Consider the following 17,528-nt stretch of genomic DNA (forward strand, 5'->3'; position numbering starts at 1 on the left):
AATATCCCAGTAAATTTTAAACTGTCAAGCCTGAAATAATAACCTATAAATTTCTTTCACCCTGTGGAAAACCGCCAAAGCTGTCTCCCCAACCCATATATCTGCTTATACTCAGAAATCCCAGGAATAAGATCGAAACCTACACTTGCCATCCTAGTAATTTCTGAATTTCTTGATCTTCATGCTAATCCTGTTAATAGGCAGGGCAGGGAGAGCCACTTTTATCCTTCAGACAAAGAACTGAGTCCTAAAGAGACTGCTTTAACTAAGGGGCAGAAGTGGGATTCAGTATCACGTGAGCTGGACCGCCTTCCCACAGTTGCATCTTCTTTGCTGAGTGAAGGACTCAGCAAAGGATGCTGGTCCCCTACCAGCATCTCTGAAACCCTGACATGGGCACAAGGTTATCCAGCTTCCATGGGCCCTGAGCAAACAATCCTGCTCAACTCACCTGCAGCTTCACAGCGATGACCACCGAGTTAAGATCTTTGTCCATCTCTTTTAGCATGACGAGTTTCTTGAGGGTCAAGCTGAACAGCCTAGAAAAATTTAGAGAAAGAAGATCCAGTCAAAGGTAAGGAACTTATGAGAAAAGAGATACACCATCTGTTGCGGAAATGCTGCTTTACCTAGAGGAAGAAAGTTAGAACACGGTTTACCATGTCCATCATCAGTAAAAGAGCACTCTTCTTATTTAACTTTTGTACTTGCTCAAAAGGTATATTATTCTATGAGTTTCTGTGGATGTCCCTTTATCTCCAGCAAATACCACCACGCCTTTTCACTCCTAATATGCAGGAGCAGTTTCGGTGGGAGGGGGGAGTAGACCGGGGTTGGGGGCATCGATGTTTACTTTGCTTGCCCAGCTCCTCCCCCACCTTTCAGTCTACCCACCCGAGACACCTACAGATGCAAATCTGTATCAACAAGCAGATGAGCCACACAGACAGAACAGAAGCCAGAAGGCAGGAAATGCTTTCAAAGACCACAGGTTCGACTTCCGCCAAACTGGCATCAAACACGCAGAAACTCTTCAGGGCCGTGATGAGGACATGCCCCTTAATTAAAAGCAACAGGCTGTCCCTCACTCTGGAGTCTCAGCATCTCTAGTCTGACTCGACCTTGGCCTCCAAGGCAGGACAACCCTGGACTTCTAGGGGGAGCCGGGAGGGAAACATCAGATGCTGCCTCTCGGCTCCTGGGCTGAGTGGTTCGTGTCCTTCTGCTCTTGTCTCTGCAGGACCGAGAGGCACGGATGCTGCTGACCTGAGTCAGGTCCTCAGGCCCCCGACGCGGTCCTGCGCTCATTCTCCCCCTGCTTCGCAGTCCGTCTCATCTTTGTGCTCCCTCCTCATGCTCTAAGCTGAAATCACCTCTGCTCCTCTGGTGCCCACAGTCGCTCACCTCTGGGCCTTCTACCAAAGGGCAGGGCACAGGACGGCCACTCGGCAAATATTTGTTAATGAAGTTTAACAACTTCCTAACAGGGCCTCTAGGGAAAACCAGGTAAACAAGAATATGTGTTGAAGAGATTCATGAAAAAAAAAAAGGGGAACAAATTCAGATCAACAGAACTCAATTCACCCTTGCCCCAAACACTTGGCTAAGATCTGATAACTTCTGAAGGGAGCAAATAAATTTTTTTCTTTCCTTTTGCTTTGAGTTACAATCAAAATCAACTAAAAGAAAGTCTATCAGGTCTTTTCATATGTATTATTTCATCCAGACCTCAAAAACATGACTCCGTTTGTGAGTGTGTGTGTGTGTGTGTGTGTGTGTGTGTGTGTGTGTGTGTGAAGGGGGTGGGGTGGGTGGGTGGGGAAGGTTCATTGCTATACTCACAGAAGAGGAAACAGATTCTAAACAGTCATGACTCAGCTAAATGCCCACAGCCAGTAAGTGACGGAGCTGTATTCTGAACTCCAGTCTCCTCGTGGTAAGCAAATAATATCCCCTAATCCTCAGAACCTGGAAACCTTTTTCATGGCAAAAGGGACTCCGAAGATGGTGTTAAGGATGCCGAGGTGGCGAGGTGATCCTCGATTGTCTGGATGGGTCACTAGTCTTATAAATCTTTCTAAGGGGGAGACAGGAAGGCCGAAGTCAAAGAACGAGATGTAAGCACAGAAGCAGAAGTCAGAGTGATGTGTGTCTGGCTCTGAAGATGGAAGAACCCCCGGGGTCGGGGCCATGGAATGTAGGTGGCCTCTAGATGCTGGGAAAGCAAGAAAACCGACACTCCCTGGAGCCTCCAGAAGAAATGCAGCCATGCCACCATCTTGAATTTGGCCCAGTGAAACCCATTTTGGACTTTTGATCTCCAGAATCGTGAAAATAAATGCGGGTTTTGTTTTAAGCCACTACGTCCGTGTTACAGCAGCTGTTGGCGCTAATACACTCGTCCCCGAGGCCTCCCTGACACGGCTGCCTGCTCCGCCACCGACTGGAGCTCCTGCCCTTGTGCTCCTGAAACACATTCAGGTTTGTTAAGCAGGGATCACCACAGGTTCATGCTTGCCCCCCGCCCCCGGCCCCATCAATGACCACCCACAGCATCATTTGTTTCTCCTGCTTCAGACTAGAAATGTGCCGGCCCAAAGGAACTCTGGGTCTGCCAACACCCAAGAGATTACTATGCTTCACATAGTTGACGATTAAGAAATGTAACTAACTACACTGTTTAGCTGATTTCCAAGCCTTGCTGGAAAGGAAAGAGAACACAAGGAAAGGGAAGGAAAAAGGAAAGGAAAAAGAAAGGATGAACAAAATAGAAGACTGGATATGCCCAATTTTGTTCCTCATCTAAGGCTGCTAATTACGAATGCTTCTGGTAAGTTATGTTTTTGTTTGTTTTCAAAGCAGGGGCTTCCCTGGTGGCTCAGATGGTAAAGAACCCACTTGCCAATGCAGGAGACCCAAGTTCCATCCGTGGGTCGGGGAGATGCCCTGGTGAAGGGAATGGCAACCCACTCCAGTATTCTTGCTTGGAGAATTCCATGGACGGAGGAGCCTAGCAGGCTACAGTCCGTGGGGTTGCAAAGAGTCAGACACGACTGAGTGACTAACACTTTCACTTTCAAAGCACCTACAAATGGATGCGCTGGTGCTAAATAAACTCACTGTAAGAAGAAGAGTCACAGGGGTGAACTGGGAACATGTGTGTTTCTGCCTCTGTTTGCCATCCTTCACTCTCTAGCACATTCCACACATGAGTGAGCATCTCCTGAGCACCAGGCCTGCAGTGGTGGGAGCTGGGAGCCTTGTGAAGACAGCCCGGTAGGGAAGACAATGACACTCCTTGTCCTCAGCAATTTTATGCCCCATAAGACTCCAGACCATCTCTCCTTTCACACAACATATAAAATATTGCAGGTATTATGGTGGAATCCTTTTCAGGAAGGAAAAACACACTACGGACCAATAAATATTTGGTGAATCAATAAACAAACCTGTATGCCACAGCACCTGATGTTAACAAGAAAGCCAAGAATGATTCAGTCCCTTAGGTAACAAAACAATGATTAATAGCAAGACTGGATGTGTTTAGTGTTTGCTCAGAAACCAGACACACCACATATGATTTCCATACTATTGGCAGTGAGTTCGATAGGTCTTTCAGTTGTTTGCTTTTAATGGTATCACTCAAGGGGATGTGGGGACATAAATGTATTCCAGTTCTTCAAAGCATCAGAAAAACGTCTGTAACTCATTAAGCATCTGCATGAGTGCCTGCTCCGTCAGTCGTGTCAGCCTCTTTTGCGACCCCACGGACTGTGGCCCGCCAGGCTCCTCTGTCCACAGGATTTCTCCCGGCAAGAGTACTGGCGTGGGCTGCCATTTCCTCCTCCAGATCTTCCCCACCTAGGGAACTAAACCCATGTCTCCTCCATCTCCTGCACTGACAGGCAGATTCTTTACCAGTGAGCCACCTGGAAAACCCCTATTCTCATGTAACTCTTACAATAATTCTAAGATGTGGGTACTATACCCATCGTTCAGACAAGGATGTTGAGAAGGATTAAGAAACTTGCCCAAGGTCACATAAGAAACTGGTTGAGCCAAGACACAAACTTAAATTTATCTTAGTCCAGAAGTCAATTAAAACCAGTACAAGGCACTTCTCTGGCAATCAGAAGAAATTATTTTAATTACAAGTAAATATTTTCAACATATAACTTAATAGAAAAACTCTGATTAAATGAGACACATTTCTCCTTAAATCCACACTCACACAATACTGATTGAAACAGCCCCAGATAGAGTTCTGAGGATGACTGAGCCCGGCAAGACATTCTGACTGAAGGTGTCTCAACAAACACAAGACTGAGTCAGAGGCTGATTGTAGGGCTTTCTGTTAGCCCACGTTTTATTGGTTGGACACTTCCTATGCAGCAAGTCCTTCCTCGATCATATGCTTGCTTTCATCCGTTCTACAGCGGTAAAGATTAGGCTCTTACTCTGTAAGAAAGGCTTTGGGTGAGAGAGACGTGTTTTACATTTTAATAGGCTTCTTCCAGCTGTTCTACTAGGGCAGGATGAAAGGAAGAAAAGGGGAAGACGTGGAGAGTGAGGCAGCAGTGGCAGTAGTGCCAAACTAAGGTGACAGGTGTCTGGAGCCTGGGAGCAGAGCAAAGCGGTTTGAACCCTGGATATATCGCTGAACACACAGGGGTTTGGATGGGAACATTTGGAAATATGCACAGGAAGATGAAGTCAGAGGAACACTGATGGCATAATCTCTGCTTCTGAGCAGTTCTTGAGAGGATGGGGATTAAGCACATCCAACAGTTCGCCAACACATGTAACGGTGCGTACATAATACAAGCGCTAAATTACACAAAAGGAGATCATGAGTAATGGAGCGACGGTTTCGGGAAGGATATGTTATCTAAGCCCAAGTAAATTCTCTCCAGAAATTGCTTTCTTTTAGATCCTATTGGACTAAATCTGAAAGAAGAAAGAAGAAAGCTTGACAACTAGGTAGCAAAGGGAACAAAAATACATTAAGAATCTTTAAAAACCTTCTAAATTATTCTAGTTTGTGCTCTGCTGTAAGATAAAACAGAAACAGCCTTAAGTGATATCTACAAATGATCCCCCGTCTGCATTTAGCAGCTGTTTCAAACTTATTCCCAAGAAACTGGAACTGGACGGGCTCAGCAGGAGAGAAACAGTCGCATACTCCATCTCAGCCCCCATCTCCTTCCTGACAGGCCATCAGCGAACAGTGCAGTGGCCATATTTTGGCCAGAAAAAGGGAGAAACAAAGATCTGGATGAAACAAAACAATGAAAAGCCTGTCTCTGAATCAAACGGACGGTCCTTGTGGGACCAGAGCAGATAAATGCTGGACCAGACGCCAAGTGGCCTGGATTACTCTTTTGTCCCAAGAAATGGCTGTGTCACACGAGCAAGCTGTGCTTCTCCCCCGCTGCAGATCTTTAATCCTAAAGTGAGAAGAGCAAGCTCTGCCTTACCCGCTCCAACCTGCGTTTATCAGGATAAAGAGCACACCAGTAGAATAAAATTATGGGAAAGCTTTTCCTCTGTGGGATTAACTCTCCATTTCTAAAACTGTCTCCATTTTAACATGGCACCTGTGGAATTCTGCATGAGCTTCAATAACCAGAACACAAAAGGTAAATTTCTGAGCAGTGTTTTTTATGGCTTATGAGGTTACTTGACTATATAGATACTGAACTCATTATTTTACATGAAATAGCATAATTTTGACTGTGAAGCTAAGGCACTGCAATTAGAGAAAAGTCTGCGCACAGCAATGAAGGCGTTATTATGTTAAAATGAGTAACCTTAGGGCTTTCCAGGTGCTTGAGTGGTTAAGAATCTGCCTGCCAATGCAGAGACAGGGGTTCGATCCTTGCTCCGGGAACTAAGATCTCACACGCCTTGGGGCAACTAAGCCTGTGCACCACAGCTACTGAGTCTGTGCTCTAGAACTCACGAGCTGCAACGACTGAAGCCCGTGTGCCCCAGAGCCCACGCTCTGCAACACGAGAAGCCATGGCAGTGAGAAGCTCACACACCACAGCCAGAGAGGAGCCCCCACTCACCACAACTAAAGAAAAGCCCGGGCACAGCAACGAAGACCCAGCACAGCCAACATAAACGCATACGTGAGCAAATCTTTAAAAAAGAACCGAAGATAAAATGAGCAACCCTAAAGCAGGTTTTTAAAGAGTAAAGCAACTGAATCATCGTCCTGAAAGGCACAATGTGGAAGAGATGGGCTGAAGGAGATAGAGAGGAGAGGAGATTTTACCATGAACGGATGACAGAAGAAAAGATTTCCTGTCTCTGACTGTCTCATAAGAAATCAGATGGCACGAGGCACTGTTCAAATGGAGAAACACCAGAGGATGAGAAAAACTTAGACCCAAACAAGAAACAGAATCCAGGAAGGTGCTCCAGGCTATTGGATGCGACTCTGGGGAGCAGAGGACCGCCGGGTTATGGGTAAACCCCTAATTTTCAGCTATTCAGCATATAGTTATCTTTAGGGTATAAATGCCAATCACTTGCACAAGCCAACAAGATTTACAATGTTTTCCCCTCGTTCTACAAAGTCCTTGATGGGACTCTTCTGGATGGGAAAACAGGAAGCAGAGTGAGGTGGGGAGGAGAGGCTTTTCTATTAAAGTCAGACTTGAGAATTCTCAAGTCTAGGACTTCCCCAGTGGTCCAGGGGCTAAGACTCCGTGCTCGCAATACAGGGTGCCCAGGGTTCGATCCCTGGTCAGGGAACTAGATCATGCATGCCACAACTAAAAGACCCCACATGCCACAATTAAGATCCAATATTCTGCAACTAAAACTCGGCGCAGCCAAATAAATATATAAATATTTTTTGAAAAAGATCAGATTCCCCTCAAAAACAAACAAACAAACAAAAAAAACACCTCAAGTGTGCAGCTCCTTAGTAATATAGAAGAGACTTAAGTGTACACTTTCTCATCTATAAAACAGAATTGCTGTGTGGACTAACAAATGCGGAAAGCACTTAGCACAGAGCCTGGCACATCAGAAGTGCTCACAAAGGGTGCATGCCATCAGCATCGGACAAGCCCCAGTCACTTAAATTATAGCCCCTCACTGTGACAGCCCCTCAATCCATGTTGTTTCAGTGAGAGAGGCAGAGGGCACGTGTGGGAAGAACAAAAACAAACAAAACCCTCCACGGTGCAGCTAAAAATAACAGGGGCAAGAACCAGTAAAATACACAAAAAAATACGCCTTCCACGGAGGACTCCCAAAGCAAGCATGGCTGAGTACTAGGCACTTATTAATACACGTTATCACATTAGTAAGCTCAAAAGAAAAAATACAATTACTTTATTAGATGCTGAAAAGGGATCTGGCAAAATTCAACACGGATTCCTAATTTTTAAAAGACCCTTGGAAAAAGAACAATAGAAAAACACTTCCTAAAAAAAATACTTCCTTAACATAGATTTTAAATATATATGTTTTTCATATAGTTACCATGAGGACGGAAGCTGAGAGACCAGAGGCAGGAACAATATATGGGCCTATCTCTGCTGTTTATATAAAACTGGTCTGAAAAGCTGGGTGAAGTAATCAGAAAAAAATGATATGAAAAGCTGAAAGGAGGAGACAAAGCTATCCCATTTGCAGGTGTGTGACTGTGTTCTAGAACTCAAGAGAATGAACCAAAAAGCTAGTGGAGTCATTAAGAAAATATTAAATACACGAAAATCAAAAGTTTCCTTAATGCAAACGCTAACCAATAGTTAAGTATAATTGGAAAGTAAGGAGAGATGCCTGCTGCATTCAAGTAGGAAATGGCTTCCCAATTAACTTCAAAGTGCTTCAGAAAAAAAATGGGACCGAATTTTAATAATTGCTGAATGCAGGAAATTAATATATATGGGGCTGCACTAAACTCTTCCACATTTCTGTAGGTTTTAAGATTTTCTTCTAGGGAAAAAAGAATAAAGAAGAGGGCGACACCCAACAGGATATTAACATGTATTCTAAAGCTGAAGTAATGAAAATACTTTGTTGTTGGGAAGAGAATAAACAAAGAGATCAGTGGAAGGGAACAGAGTCCAAAATTAGGCCGAGTATAGGGAACCGCCCCTTGTGGTCCAGTGGCTATGAATCCACCTTATAATGCAGGCAACACGGGTTCAATTTCCGGTTGGGGATCTTAACTCCACAGGCTGTGGAGCAACTGAGCCCGAGCTCTGCGACTACAGAGCCTGCATACCTCAACTAAGACCAAATAAATAAGTAAATAAACATTAAAAACAATTAGGCCAAGTATAAATAAGAATTTATTGTATGTAAGAAATAGATAAATTAATTAACACATAGCATCAGAAAACTGGCTAGCTATTTGAACAAAAACAATGATGAATCTCCATCTCATTCCTTACTCAAAGTAAATTTCAGATGGATTAAAGATTTAAATAGAAAAAAGAAAGCCATAAAAGTATCACAAGAAAATATGGACAATTTAAAAAATAGTCTTCTGGTGGGGAAGGGCTTTCTAAGCATTACACCAAATCAGAACCCACAGAGGAACTGACTGAAACACACAAAAATCAAAAACTTCCATAAAGTAAATAATAAAACAGAAATTTAGAAGTATCCAAACATTTAAAGATTTTAACAACTAAAATGAAAAGTATTTATGATATGATAAAATGTCAAAACTTTAATATGCAAAGAGTTATTACAAATCAATAGAAAAAAACTTCAAAATAAAAATTGGCAGAGGACATTAACAGGCAATTCACAGAAAAAGGAGTGGTGAAAAAACATAAACAGGTATTTAATTTTACTACTAATCTGATAAATAAAAATACCAACCATACTGAAAGAATGAGAAAAAGTGGCGAGACCCAGGGTTGAGAAATATAGGGAAAAGGCACTCTAAATGTACTGAATGAAAACTATTAGTGATTTTCATTTTTAGAGAGCAGTTTCATAATAGGCATTACATTCTTAATATGTATACCTTTCAGAAGAACTATACAAAAAAGATCTTCATGACCCAGATAACCACAATGGTGTGATCACTCACCTAGAGACAGACATCCTGGAATGCAAAGTCAAGTGGGCTGTAGGAAGCATCACTACAAAGCTAGTGGAGGTGATGGAATTCCAGTTGAGCTCTTTCAAATCCTAAAAGATGATACTGTGAGTGTTGCACTCAATATGCCAGCAAATTTGGAAAACTCAGCAGTGACCACAGGACTGGAAAAGGTCAGTTTTCATTCCAATCCCAAAGAAAGGCAATGCCAAAGAATGCTCAAACTACCGCACAATTGCACTCATCTCACATGCTTGTAAAGTAATGCTCAAAATTCTCCAATCCAGGCTTCAACAGTACACGAACCATGAACTTCCAGATGTTCAAGTTGGATTTAGGAAAGGCAGAGGAACCAGAGATCAAATTGCCAACATCTGATGGATCACTGAAAAGGCAAGAGAGTTCCAGAAAAGCATCTACTTCTGCTTTATTGACTACGCCAAAGCCTTTGACTGTATGGATCACAACAAACTGTGGAAAATTCTGAAAGAGATGAGAACACCAGACTACCTGACCTGCCTCCTGAGAAATCTGTATGTAGGTCAGGAAGCAACACTTAAAACTGGACATGTAACAACAGTCTGGTTCCAAATCAGGAAAGGAGTATGTCAAGGCTATATATTGTCACCCTGCTTATTTAACTTATATGCAGAGTACATCATGAGAAATGGTAGGCTGGATGAAGCACAAGCCGGAATCAAGATTGCTGGGAGAAATATCAATAACCTCAGATATGTAGATGACACCACCCTTATAGCATAAAGCAAAGAAGAACTAAAGAGCCTCTTGATGAAGGTAAAAGAGGAGAGTGAAAAAGTTGGCTTAAAACTCAACATTCAGAAAACTAAGATCATGGCATCAGGTCCCATCACTCCATGGCAAATAGATGGGGAAACAATGGAAACAGTGACACAATTTACTCTTTTGGGCTCCAAAATCACTGCAGAGTTGGTTTATAAAGAAAGCTGAATGCCGAAGAATTGATGCTTTTGAACTGTGGTGTTGGAGAAGACTCTTGAGAGTCCCTTGGACTGCAAGGAGATCAAACCAGTCCATTCTAAAGGAAATCAGTCCTGAACATTCATTGGACATGTGCGTATAGGGAACTGATTAATAAATATCTTATTTATATAAGAAGCAATGTATAGTTTCTAGAAGGAATGATGTAGATCTATACATATAAATTGAGAAAATACAATAATTATAGTATACGTCCATTTTTGTTAACATTCCTAACATTCAGTTTTCATACAAACAGAAAATCATTTCAACAAATTTTTACAGTGGTCACTGCTGGGAAGCGGAATTCCACCTTATTCTTATTGTTTTAAGTTTTTTTTGTATTGCTTACATTAAAAATTTATTTTTCTTACCAAAAAATATATTCCCATTTTCAGAGATTTTTTTTAATAGTGATAATTATTAAAGCTAGGAGATCACCATTTTATTTTTTCTAGTTTTGAAAATTCTTAAGTTAAAAAATAAACAATTTGTTGTAAAAGAAACAGGCTGAGCAGAAATCAGAAGGCTATACAATAGGTGCATGAAAAGATGCTCAACATCATTAATCGTTAGAGAAATACAACATGGATGGACTTGGAGTGTGTTATGCTAAGTGAAATAAGCCACAGACAAATACTGTGTGATATCATTTAGATGTGGAATTGAAAATATACAACTAACTCATGAATATAACAAAACAGAAGCAGACTCATAGATATGGAGAACAAATGAGAGGTTACCAGTGGGGCTAGGCAATATAGGGGGAGGGGATTAAGAGCTACAAGCAAATATAAAATAAGCTACAAGCATATACTGTGCAACAACTATACTTTATAACTTTAAAAACTGGGAATCACCATACTGTACGCCTGTAAATCAACTAAACTTCAATAAAAAAAATCAGAGGGCTATAGTCACTAAAGAGCACTTAGTTTAAAAGTATGGTTTAAATGAGGGAAAAAAAGGTCCATCAAACTATTAATAATCCTAAGCCCACTCATATAACTGAAACAAAGGGTAAAAATCAGACAACATAAGTTAGAATCTCAGAATATTGGAGCTGAATGCATTATGTCCATTTCACAGGCTCTAAGAGATGAGATATGAAAAACAGAAAGCTCTTTTAAGCCAAACACATTCCCTTCAATTAGAATGAGTATAGATGCCAAAAGCTGAATATTATACCAAACCAAACCAGACTCATGTTCTCCTCCGCAAAAGTGCTACTTAACAGCTCCTTAAAGAAATCAAGGAGAAGCTTAAACAATATTGAAATGTCAAATATCTCTCTCACATGTTAAAATCACTGTTCAACTTTTTAAAAATGTAATGAAAATGGTCAATTTGACTCTGTAATGAGTGTTTTAACAAAAAACATTTTATCTCACTTTACAAGGTAGAAAGAAACATGATATACAGCTGAAAAACACCAGATAGGCACTCAACAGGGTGGCAACCCACTCCAGTATTTTTGCCTGGAGAATTCCATGGACAGAGCACCCTGGTAGGCTACAGTCTATGGGGTCGTAGAGAGTCGGATATGACTGAGTGACTAACACTTTTCACTTAACAGGAAAGGAAAGCAGATAACTAATAAACACATAAAAAGAGGCCCAAACCAATCAGTAACAAGGAAAATGTCAATCAAACCACAGTGAGATACTATTTCACAGTCACCAGAGTAGCAAAAATTATAAATCTGACAATATCAAGTGCTGTGATCAGAGTGATCAGAACAATTAAACACCGCTGGTGGGAGGGCAGCTTGGTCCATCTACTTTGGCAGAGTTGGCTTTACAAAGCAAAGCTGGAGAATGAATGCACGTTCCCTGTGGCAGAGTCTACAAACAGACTTTAGATCAGCAGTTCTCTAAGTACGGTCTGGGACTCAGGTGATCCTTTTGGGAGGTATGTGAGGTCAAAACTATTTTCAAAATAGTTCTAAGATGTTGTTTCCTATTTCACTCTCATTCTCACTTAACTATGAAAGTGTCTTCACTAGTATGTGATACTGTAACAAATTTGAATGCAGAAGCAGATGCAAGAAATCAGTTTTCATAAAGTCAGTAAAGAGCTGTGATAAAAATGTAAAATGATGTCATACTTTTCATTAATCTTTTTTGTTTCAGAAGCTGTAGTTTTCCTTTCAGAAAAAGTTTAATTTTTAGTTTACTATTTTATTGCAAAATTATTATTTTAATAAATTGATAAACATTTCTATTTTAATTTGTAAATATTAATAGTTATAACCCACCAGAAGACATGCCTTTAGCATATTTGTACCCCCATAAAAAAATCCAAACAAACAAAAAAAAGATCAAACAAAAAATTGGTTACTACCGCAAATATCTATCAACATACATGCACACACAGTAATACAATGGACTACTACATACACATCAATGGAAATGAATGAATTACAGATATACACAACAGTAAGAAAAGAGAATACAGTTAATATGATTCCACGTACATAAAGCTCAGAACACACAACTCTAAACAATACACTGTTCAGGGAGACAAATACTCAAGTGAATGACAGAAAGAATTCTGTACTGAGGGTAGCAGTTACCTCTGACGGGGACGGAAAAGGATGCGACAGAGAAGAACACACAAGGAACTCTGAATGATTAAATTCTTTTTCTTAAATCTGGGTGTTTGTCGTAAAATGATCGATACAGTATATCTTTTCTAAATATTCTTACATATCTATATTCAGTAGAATACTCAATATTTAATAAGAATAACTAGAGATCACTCTGGTTCAAGACCCGGGAAAAGAGGAAGCAGATCTAAATGCTAAAACTGGGGCCAAGACGTCTGGATGCATTCACTCACTAAATGCTTCTTAAGCATCCACCAGGCACTACTATTCTTTAGGGATTTTTCAAGGGAAACCAAATACACAGAATTCCCTCCCTTACGCGGCTCACAGGAAGAGAAGCTGGACTTCCACTTCACAGGAGAATGGAGAAGCTGCAGCAGATCGGCACTCCTGCCAAGAACAATGGGAAAAGCTGGCTGGGACACAGGAATGGTCTGTTTTAAAGTAGTAGACAGCACCCAGAGGGGCCACAAGAAGAGAATCTTGAGAAGGGAGTTGACTTTTGCAGTAAATTACAGATTCTGAATATGGGCAGGAGGCAGAGAATCTGGGCTTTGTGTCACACACCAGCAAAATGGAGGCTTCAAATCTTCAAAACTGCCTGGTTTTCTCTAAGGACGTTTGCTGAATACTGAGGGTGAGTGAGGCAGTAAAGAGCTAAGCAGAAATCTCCTGAAAAGCAGTTTTGTTACATAAAGAATGTGAGCTCTACAGGGAGAAGGGTTCCAAGAACACATAAGGGTTTCTGGAAAACCCTGGAGGGCTTGGGAGAACCAGAAGTTAGTAAATCTGAGCCTCAGCAGAGTTGCAAATTCAACTTCCATCTAGTACAGTTGCTGATTGGATTAAGGTCATCAGCCCAGCAGAGGGAAAAGGGATCCTGTCTGGAGAAGAGTATCATCACCTGGAGCTCCTACAATTACTTTCGTATGCAAAGCCTGACGTTACTAGATGTGGTGAAAGAGAGGACCACACACACCCCTGAAAGCTAACAGGGGGGGGTAAAAACAGACTGACAGAGACCCAAAGATGATCCAGTTGTTAAGTGGCAGCTGAAAAACACCTAAAAATAACAATAATTAATCTGGTTTTAAAAAAACAGGAGAAAGGTAGGAAAAGGGAGACGAAAAGATGGAGAATTTTACCATTGGACTGCAGACCTATACATAAGCACCTACACAGAGACAACTTGTGAGTTACATATCTCCTCCAATCATGAGACTTGTATATTCAATAGCTTGTGAAAGTCGCTTAGTCGTGTCCAACTCTGTGACTCCATGGACTGGATATTCAACTGCTTACTGGCTGGCAGTTCCCCTTTGAAGTATCAATAGCATCTCAAACTCAACATGTTCAAAAACCAAACTCTCCTCAGTAAACTTCCTCCCTTCCACTGTTCACAGTCCATTCTATAAAGCAAACAAGAAATCCAGGAGTGACCTACATTAGCTCTCCCTCCCCTGCTTTCACAACCCAACCATTACCAAGTGCTGTCGACAATGCCTCCAAAGGGTTCTCAAATCCATTTCTACCCACTGTTACCAACATCAACCAAGTCTAAGACACCGTAACCTACTTCTGCAACAGGCTCCTAACCAACCTACCTACACTCTTGCTTCCCTTCAACTTCTTTACCTTGTGGTTACAGAGATCTTTTGATTATATCTGGTGTCCTTCAGCTTCAAATAATGTCTCCCAACCAGGCCAGTGGTGCTAGTGGTTAAGAACCCGCCTGCCAGTGGAGGAGATGCAGGAGACTTGGGTTTGATCCCTGGGTTGGAAAGATTCCCTGGAGAAGGGAATGGCTACCTACTCCAGTATTCTTGCCTAGAAAATCCCATGGACAAAGGAGCCTGGCGAATTACAGTCCTTGAGGGAGCAGAGAGTCAGACATGACTAAGCAACTGAGCATAACCAGATTCAGTGAGGACACTGCCAATGCTATTTGAGCTCACTATAGCAATCCAAGCGCCTGTCTCCAATGCGGGAGACCCGGGTTCGATCCCCTGGAGAAAGAAATGGCAATCCACTCCAGTATTCTTGCCTGGAGAATCCCATGGACGGAGAAGCCTAGTAGGTTACAGTCCACGGGGTCGCAAAGAGTTGGACACGACTGAGCGACTTCACCTCACCGCACCTCACCTAGCAATCCAGGCACCTGACAGAGTGTCCAGCACATAGCCCTGGACATACTGTTGAATGAGTGAACATACTTTCTAGAGTTCTGCCCTTGAAAACTGAGTGGGAATTTCTATACCGACTACTTGATTATTCCCAGACCCAATTCACCAAGGAGTGTCAATTTCAGGGAAGCAAAAAATAAAAAAGTATAAGTAAAGTCTCTTAGTGGCTGACTTTAGAATAAAGAATACAATAACTGGTTTTAGATTAAACCAGCTCTAGACTGCCATGTTTAGTCACTCAGTGTGTCCGACTCTGCAACCCCAAGGATCGTAGCCTGCCAGCCCCTCTGTCCATGGGGATTCTCCAGACAAGAATACTGGAGTGGGTTGCCATGCCCTCCCTCCAGGGGTTCTTCCCAATCCAGGGATCAAACCCCAGTCTCCCATACTGCAGGCGTATTCTTTACCATCTGAGCCACCAGGGAAGCCCATGAATACTGAAGTGGATAACCTATCTCTTCTCCAGGGGATTTGCCCGACCCAGGAATCAAACCGGGGTCTCCTGCATTGCAGGTAGATTCTTTACTAGCTGAGCTACCAGGGAAGCCCAGTTCTAGATTAAAGCTGCCAGAATCAGACAGAGAAGTATCTTTGTGTGGACCATCTTTCCAATTCTCTTAGGTATATATGACCACTGGAACTGCTGGGTCATATGGTAAATTTATGTTCAGCTTCTTAAGAAACTGCCAAAGTATTTCCCCAAGTGGTTATGCCATTATGCATTCCCACCAGCAATGTCTGAGGTTCCTGTTTTCTCAACAACCTCACAAACATTCATTACTATCTACCTTTTTGATTATGGCCATTTTAGAGAGTGTGAAGTGGTATCTCATTATGGTTTTAATTTGCATTTCCTTAATGACTAATTTATGTTTCCCCAATGACTAATGTGCTTATAATGATGAGTATCTTTTCATGTACTTATTTACCATATCTTTAGTGAAACGTCTATTCAGATATTTTGCCCATTTAAAAATTGATTGTCTTAAGTTTGGCAGGAGAAACATCAACAACCACAAATATGCAGATGATACCACTCAAATGGCAGAAAGTAAAGAGGAAGTAAAGAACCTCTTGATGAAGGTGAAGGAGGAGAGTGAAAAAGCCTGCTTAAAACTAAATATTAAAAACTAAGATCATGGCATCCGGCCCCATCATTTCAAGGCAAATAGGAGGAAAAACGGTGGACGCAGTGACGGATTTCCTCTTCTTGAGCTCTAAAATCACTGCAGGAAAGCCGAGAAACCCACTCCAGTATTCTTGCCTGGAAAATCTCATGGACAGAGGAGCCTAAGGGCTACAGTCCATGGGGTCACAAAGAGTCAGACACAACTGAGCAATTGAGCATAGACAGTGTGTTGAAAAGCAGACACGTTACTTTGCCAACAAAGGTACGTATAGTCAAGGCTATGGTCTTTCCAGTGGCCACACACAGTTGTGAGAGCTGGACTGTAAAGAAGGCAGAGCACCAAAGGATTGATGCCTTCGAACTGTGGTGCTGCAGAAGACTTCTAAGAGTCCTCTGGACTGCAAGGAGATCAAACCAGTCAATCCTAAAAGGAAATCAACCCTGAATACTCATTGGAAGGACTGATGCTGAAGCTCCAATACTTTGGTCATCTGACACAAACAGCTGACTCATTGGAAAAGACCCTGATACTGGGAAAGACTGAGGGCTGAAGGAGAAGAGGGCATCAGAGGATGAGATGGCTGGATGGCATCAGTGATGCAATGGCCATAAACTTGGGCAAACTTCAGCAGATGGTGAGGTACAGGGAGGCCTGGCATGCCTCAGTCCATGAGGTTGCGAAGAGTCGGACACGACTGGGCAACTGAACAACAAGTTTTTAATATATTCTGAATATAAGTCTTTTCTCTGACAGTGGACTTTTAATCACAATAAAGGAATTCAGAAGAGACTTGAAAATATCTTCTATGTGATGAAGAGAAAACAACTTTGAATTCAGAACTATATGCACATATAAAATACATTTTAGAATGAGAATTAAAACATTTTCTGATAACAAAACCTGAGTTTACTACCAAAAGACCCTCCTATATGTATATTACTTTTATCTACCGCTATGTAACAATACAAATGGCTTTAAATGACACATGTTTATTATCTCACAGTTTCTATGTGTTAGAAACTCAGAAGCAGCTGAGCTGGGTGGTCCTAGCTCTAGGTCTCTCAGGAGGCTGCAGTTGGGATGTTGGCCAAGGTGCAATCTTCCTGACCAGCGTCTGCTTTCTTTCCAGGTGGCTCATTCATAAGTATTGGCTGATGGTGACAAGTGGCCTCGGTTCCTCTCCCAGGGCTGACTGATAACCTCAGGACATGGCAGCTAAGCTGGCTTCTTCACAGAGCGAGCAGGTCGAAGAAAAAGCAAGGCAATGGTGCCATGTATTTTATGACTTAGCCTCAGAAGTCACGCTCCATCATTTCGGTGACATCCTAATGGTTACACAGGTCGGCCCTGTTCACTGAGGGAGGGATACTAAGAGTGTGAATCCCTGACAGGGTGAATCACTGGGCACCTTGGAGGCTGGCTTGAACCTCAGTATACCTTCTTAAGGACATACTATACAAACAAGAAAATGGTACTAGAAGATCAAGGTCAAGGATAGAAAAAGAAATGATGAACAAAGAAAACAGCAAAAA

At 41.9% G+C, this 17,528-nt stretch overlaps 1 protein-coding gene across 1 annotated transcript in view; it reads right to left on the reverse strand.

The window, feature by feature from the left end:
• PACS1 (phosphofurin acidic cluster sorting protein 1) overlaps nucleotides 1–17,528 on the reverse strand; it is a 143,460-nt gene that overhangs the window by 37,576 nt on the left and 88,356 nt on the right. The window contains exon 2 of the mRNA XM_068976065.1: nucleotides 452–539. Coding sequence (XP_068832166.1) covers nucleotides 452–539 — 88 coding nt within the window. The remainder of the gene's footprint in view (nucleotides 1–451; nucleotides 540–17,528) is intronic.

This window comes from Capricornis sumatraensis, chromosome 8, assembly GCF_032405125.1.
Source record: "Capricornis sumatraensis isolate serow.1 chromosome 8, serow.2, whole genome shotgun sequence".
NCBI lineage: Eukaryota > Metazoa > Chordata > Mammalia > Artiodactyla > Bovidae > Capricornis > Capricornis sumatraensis.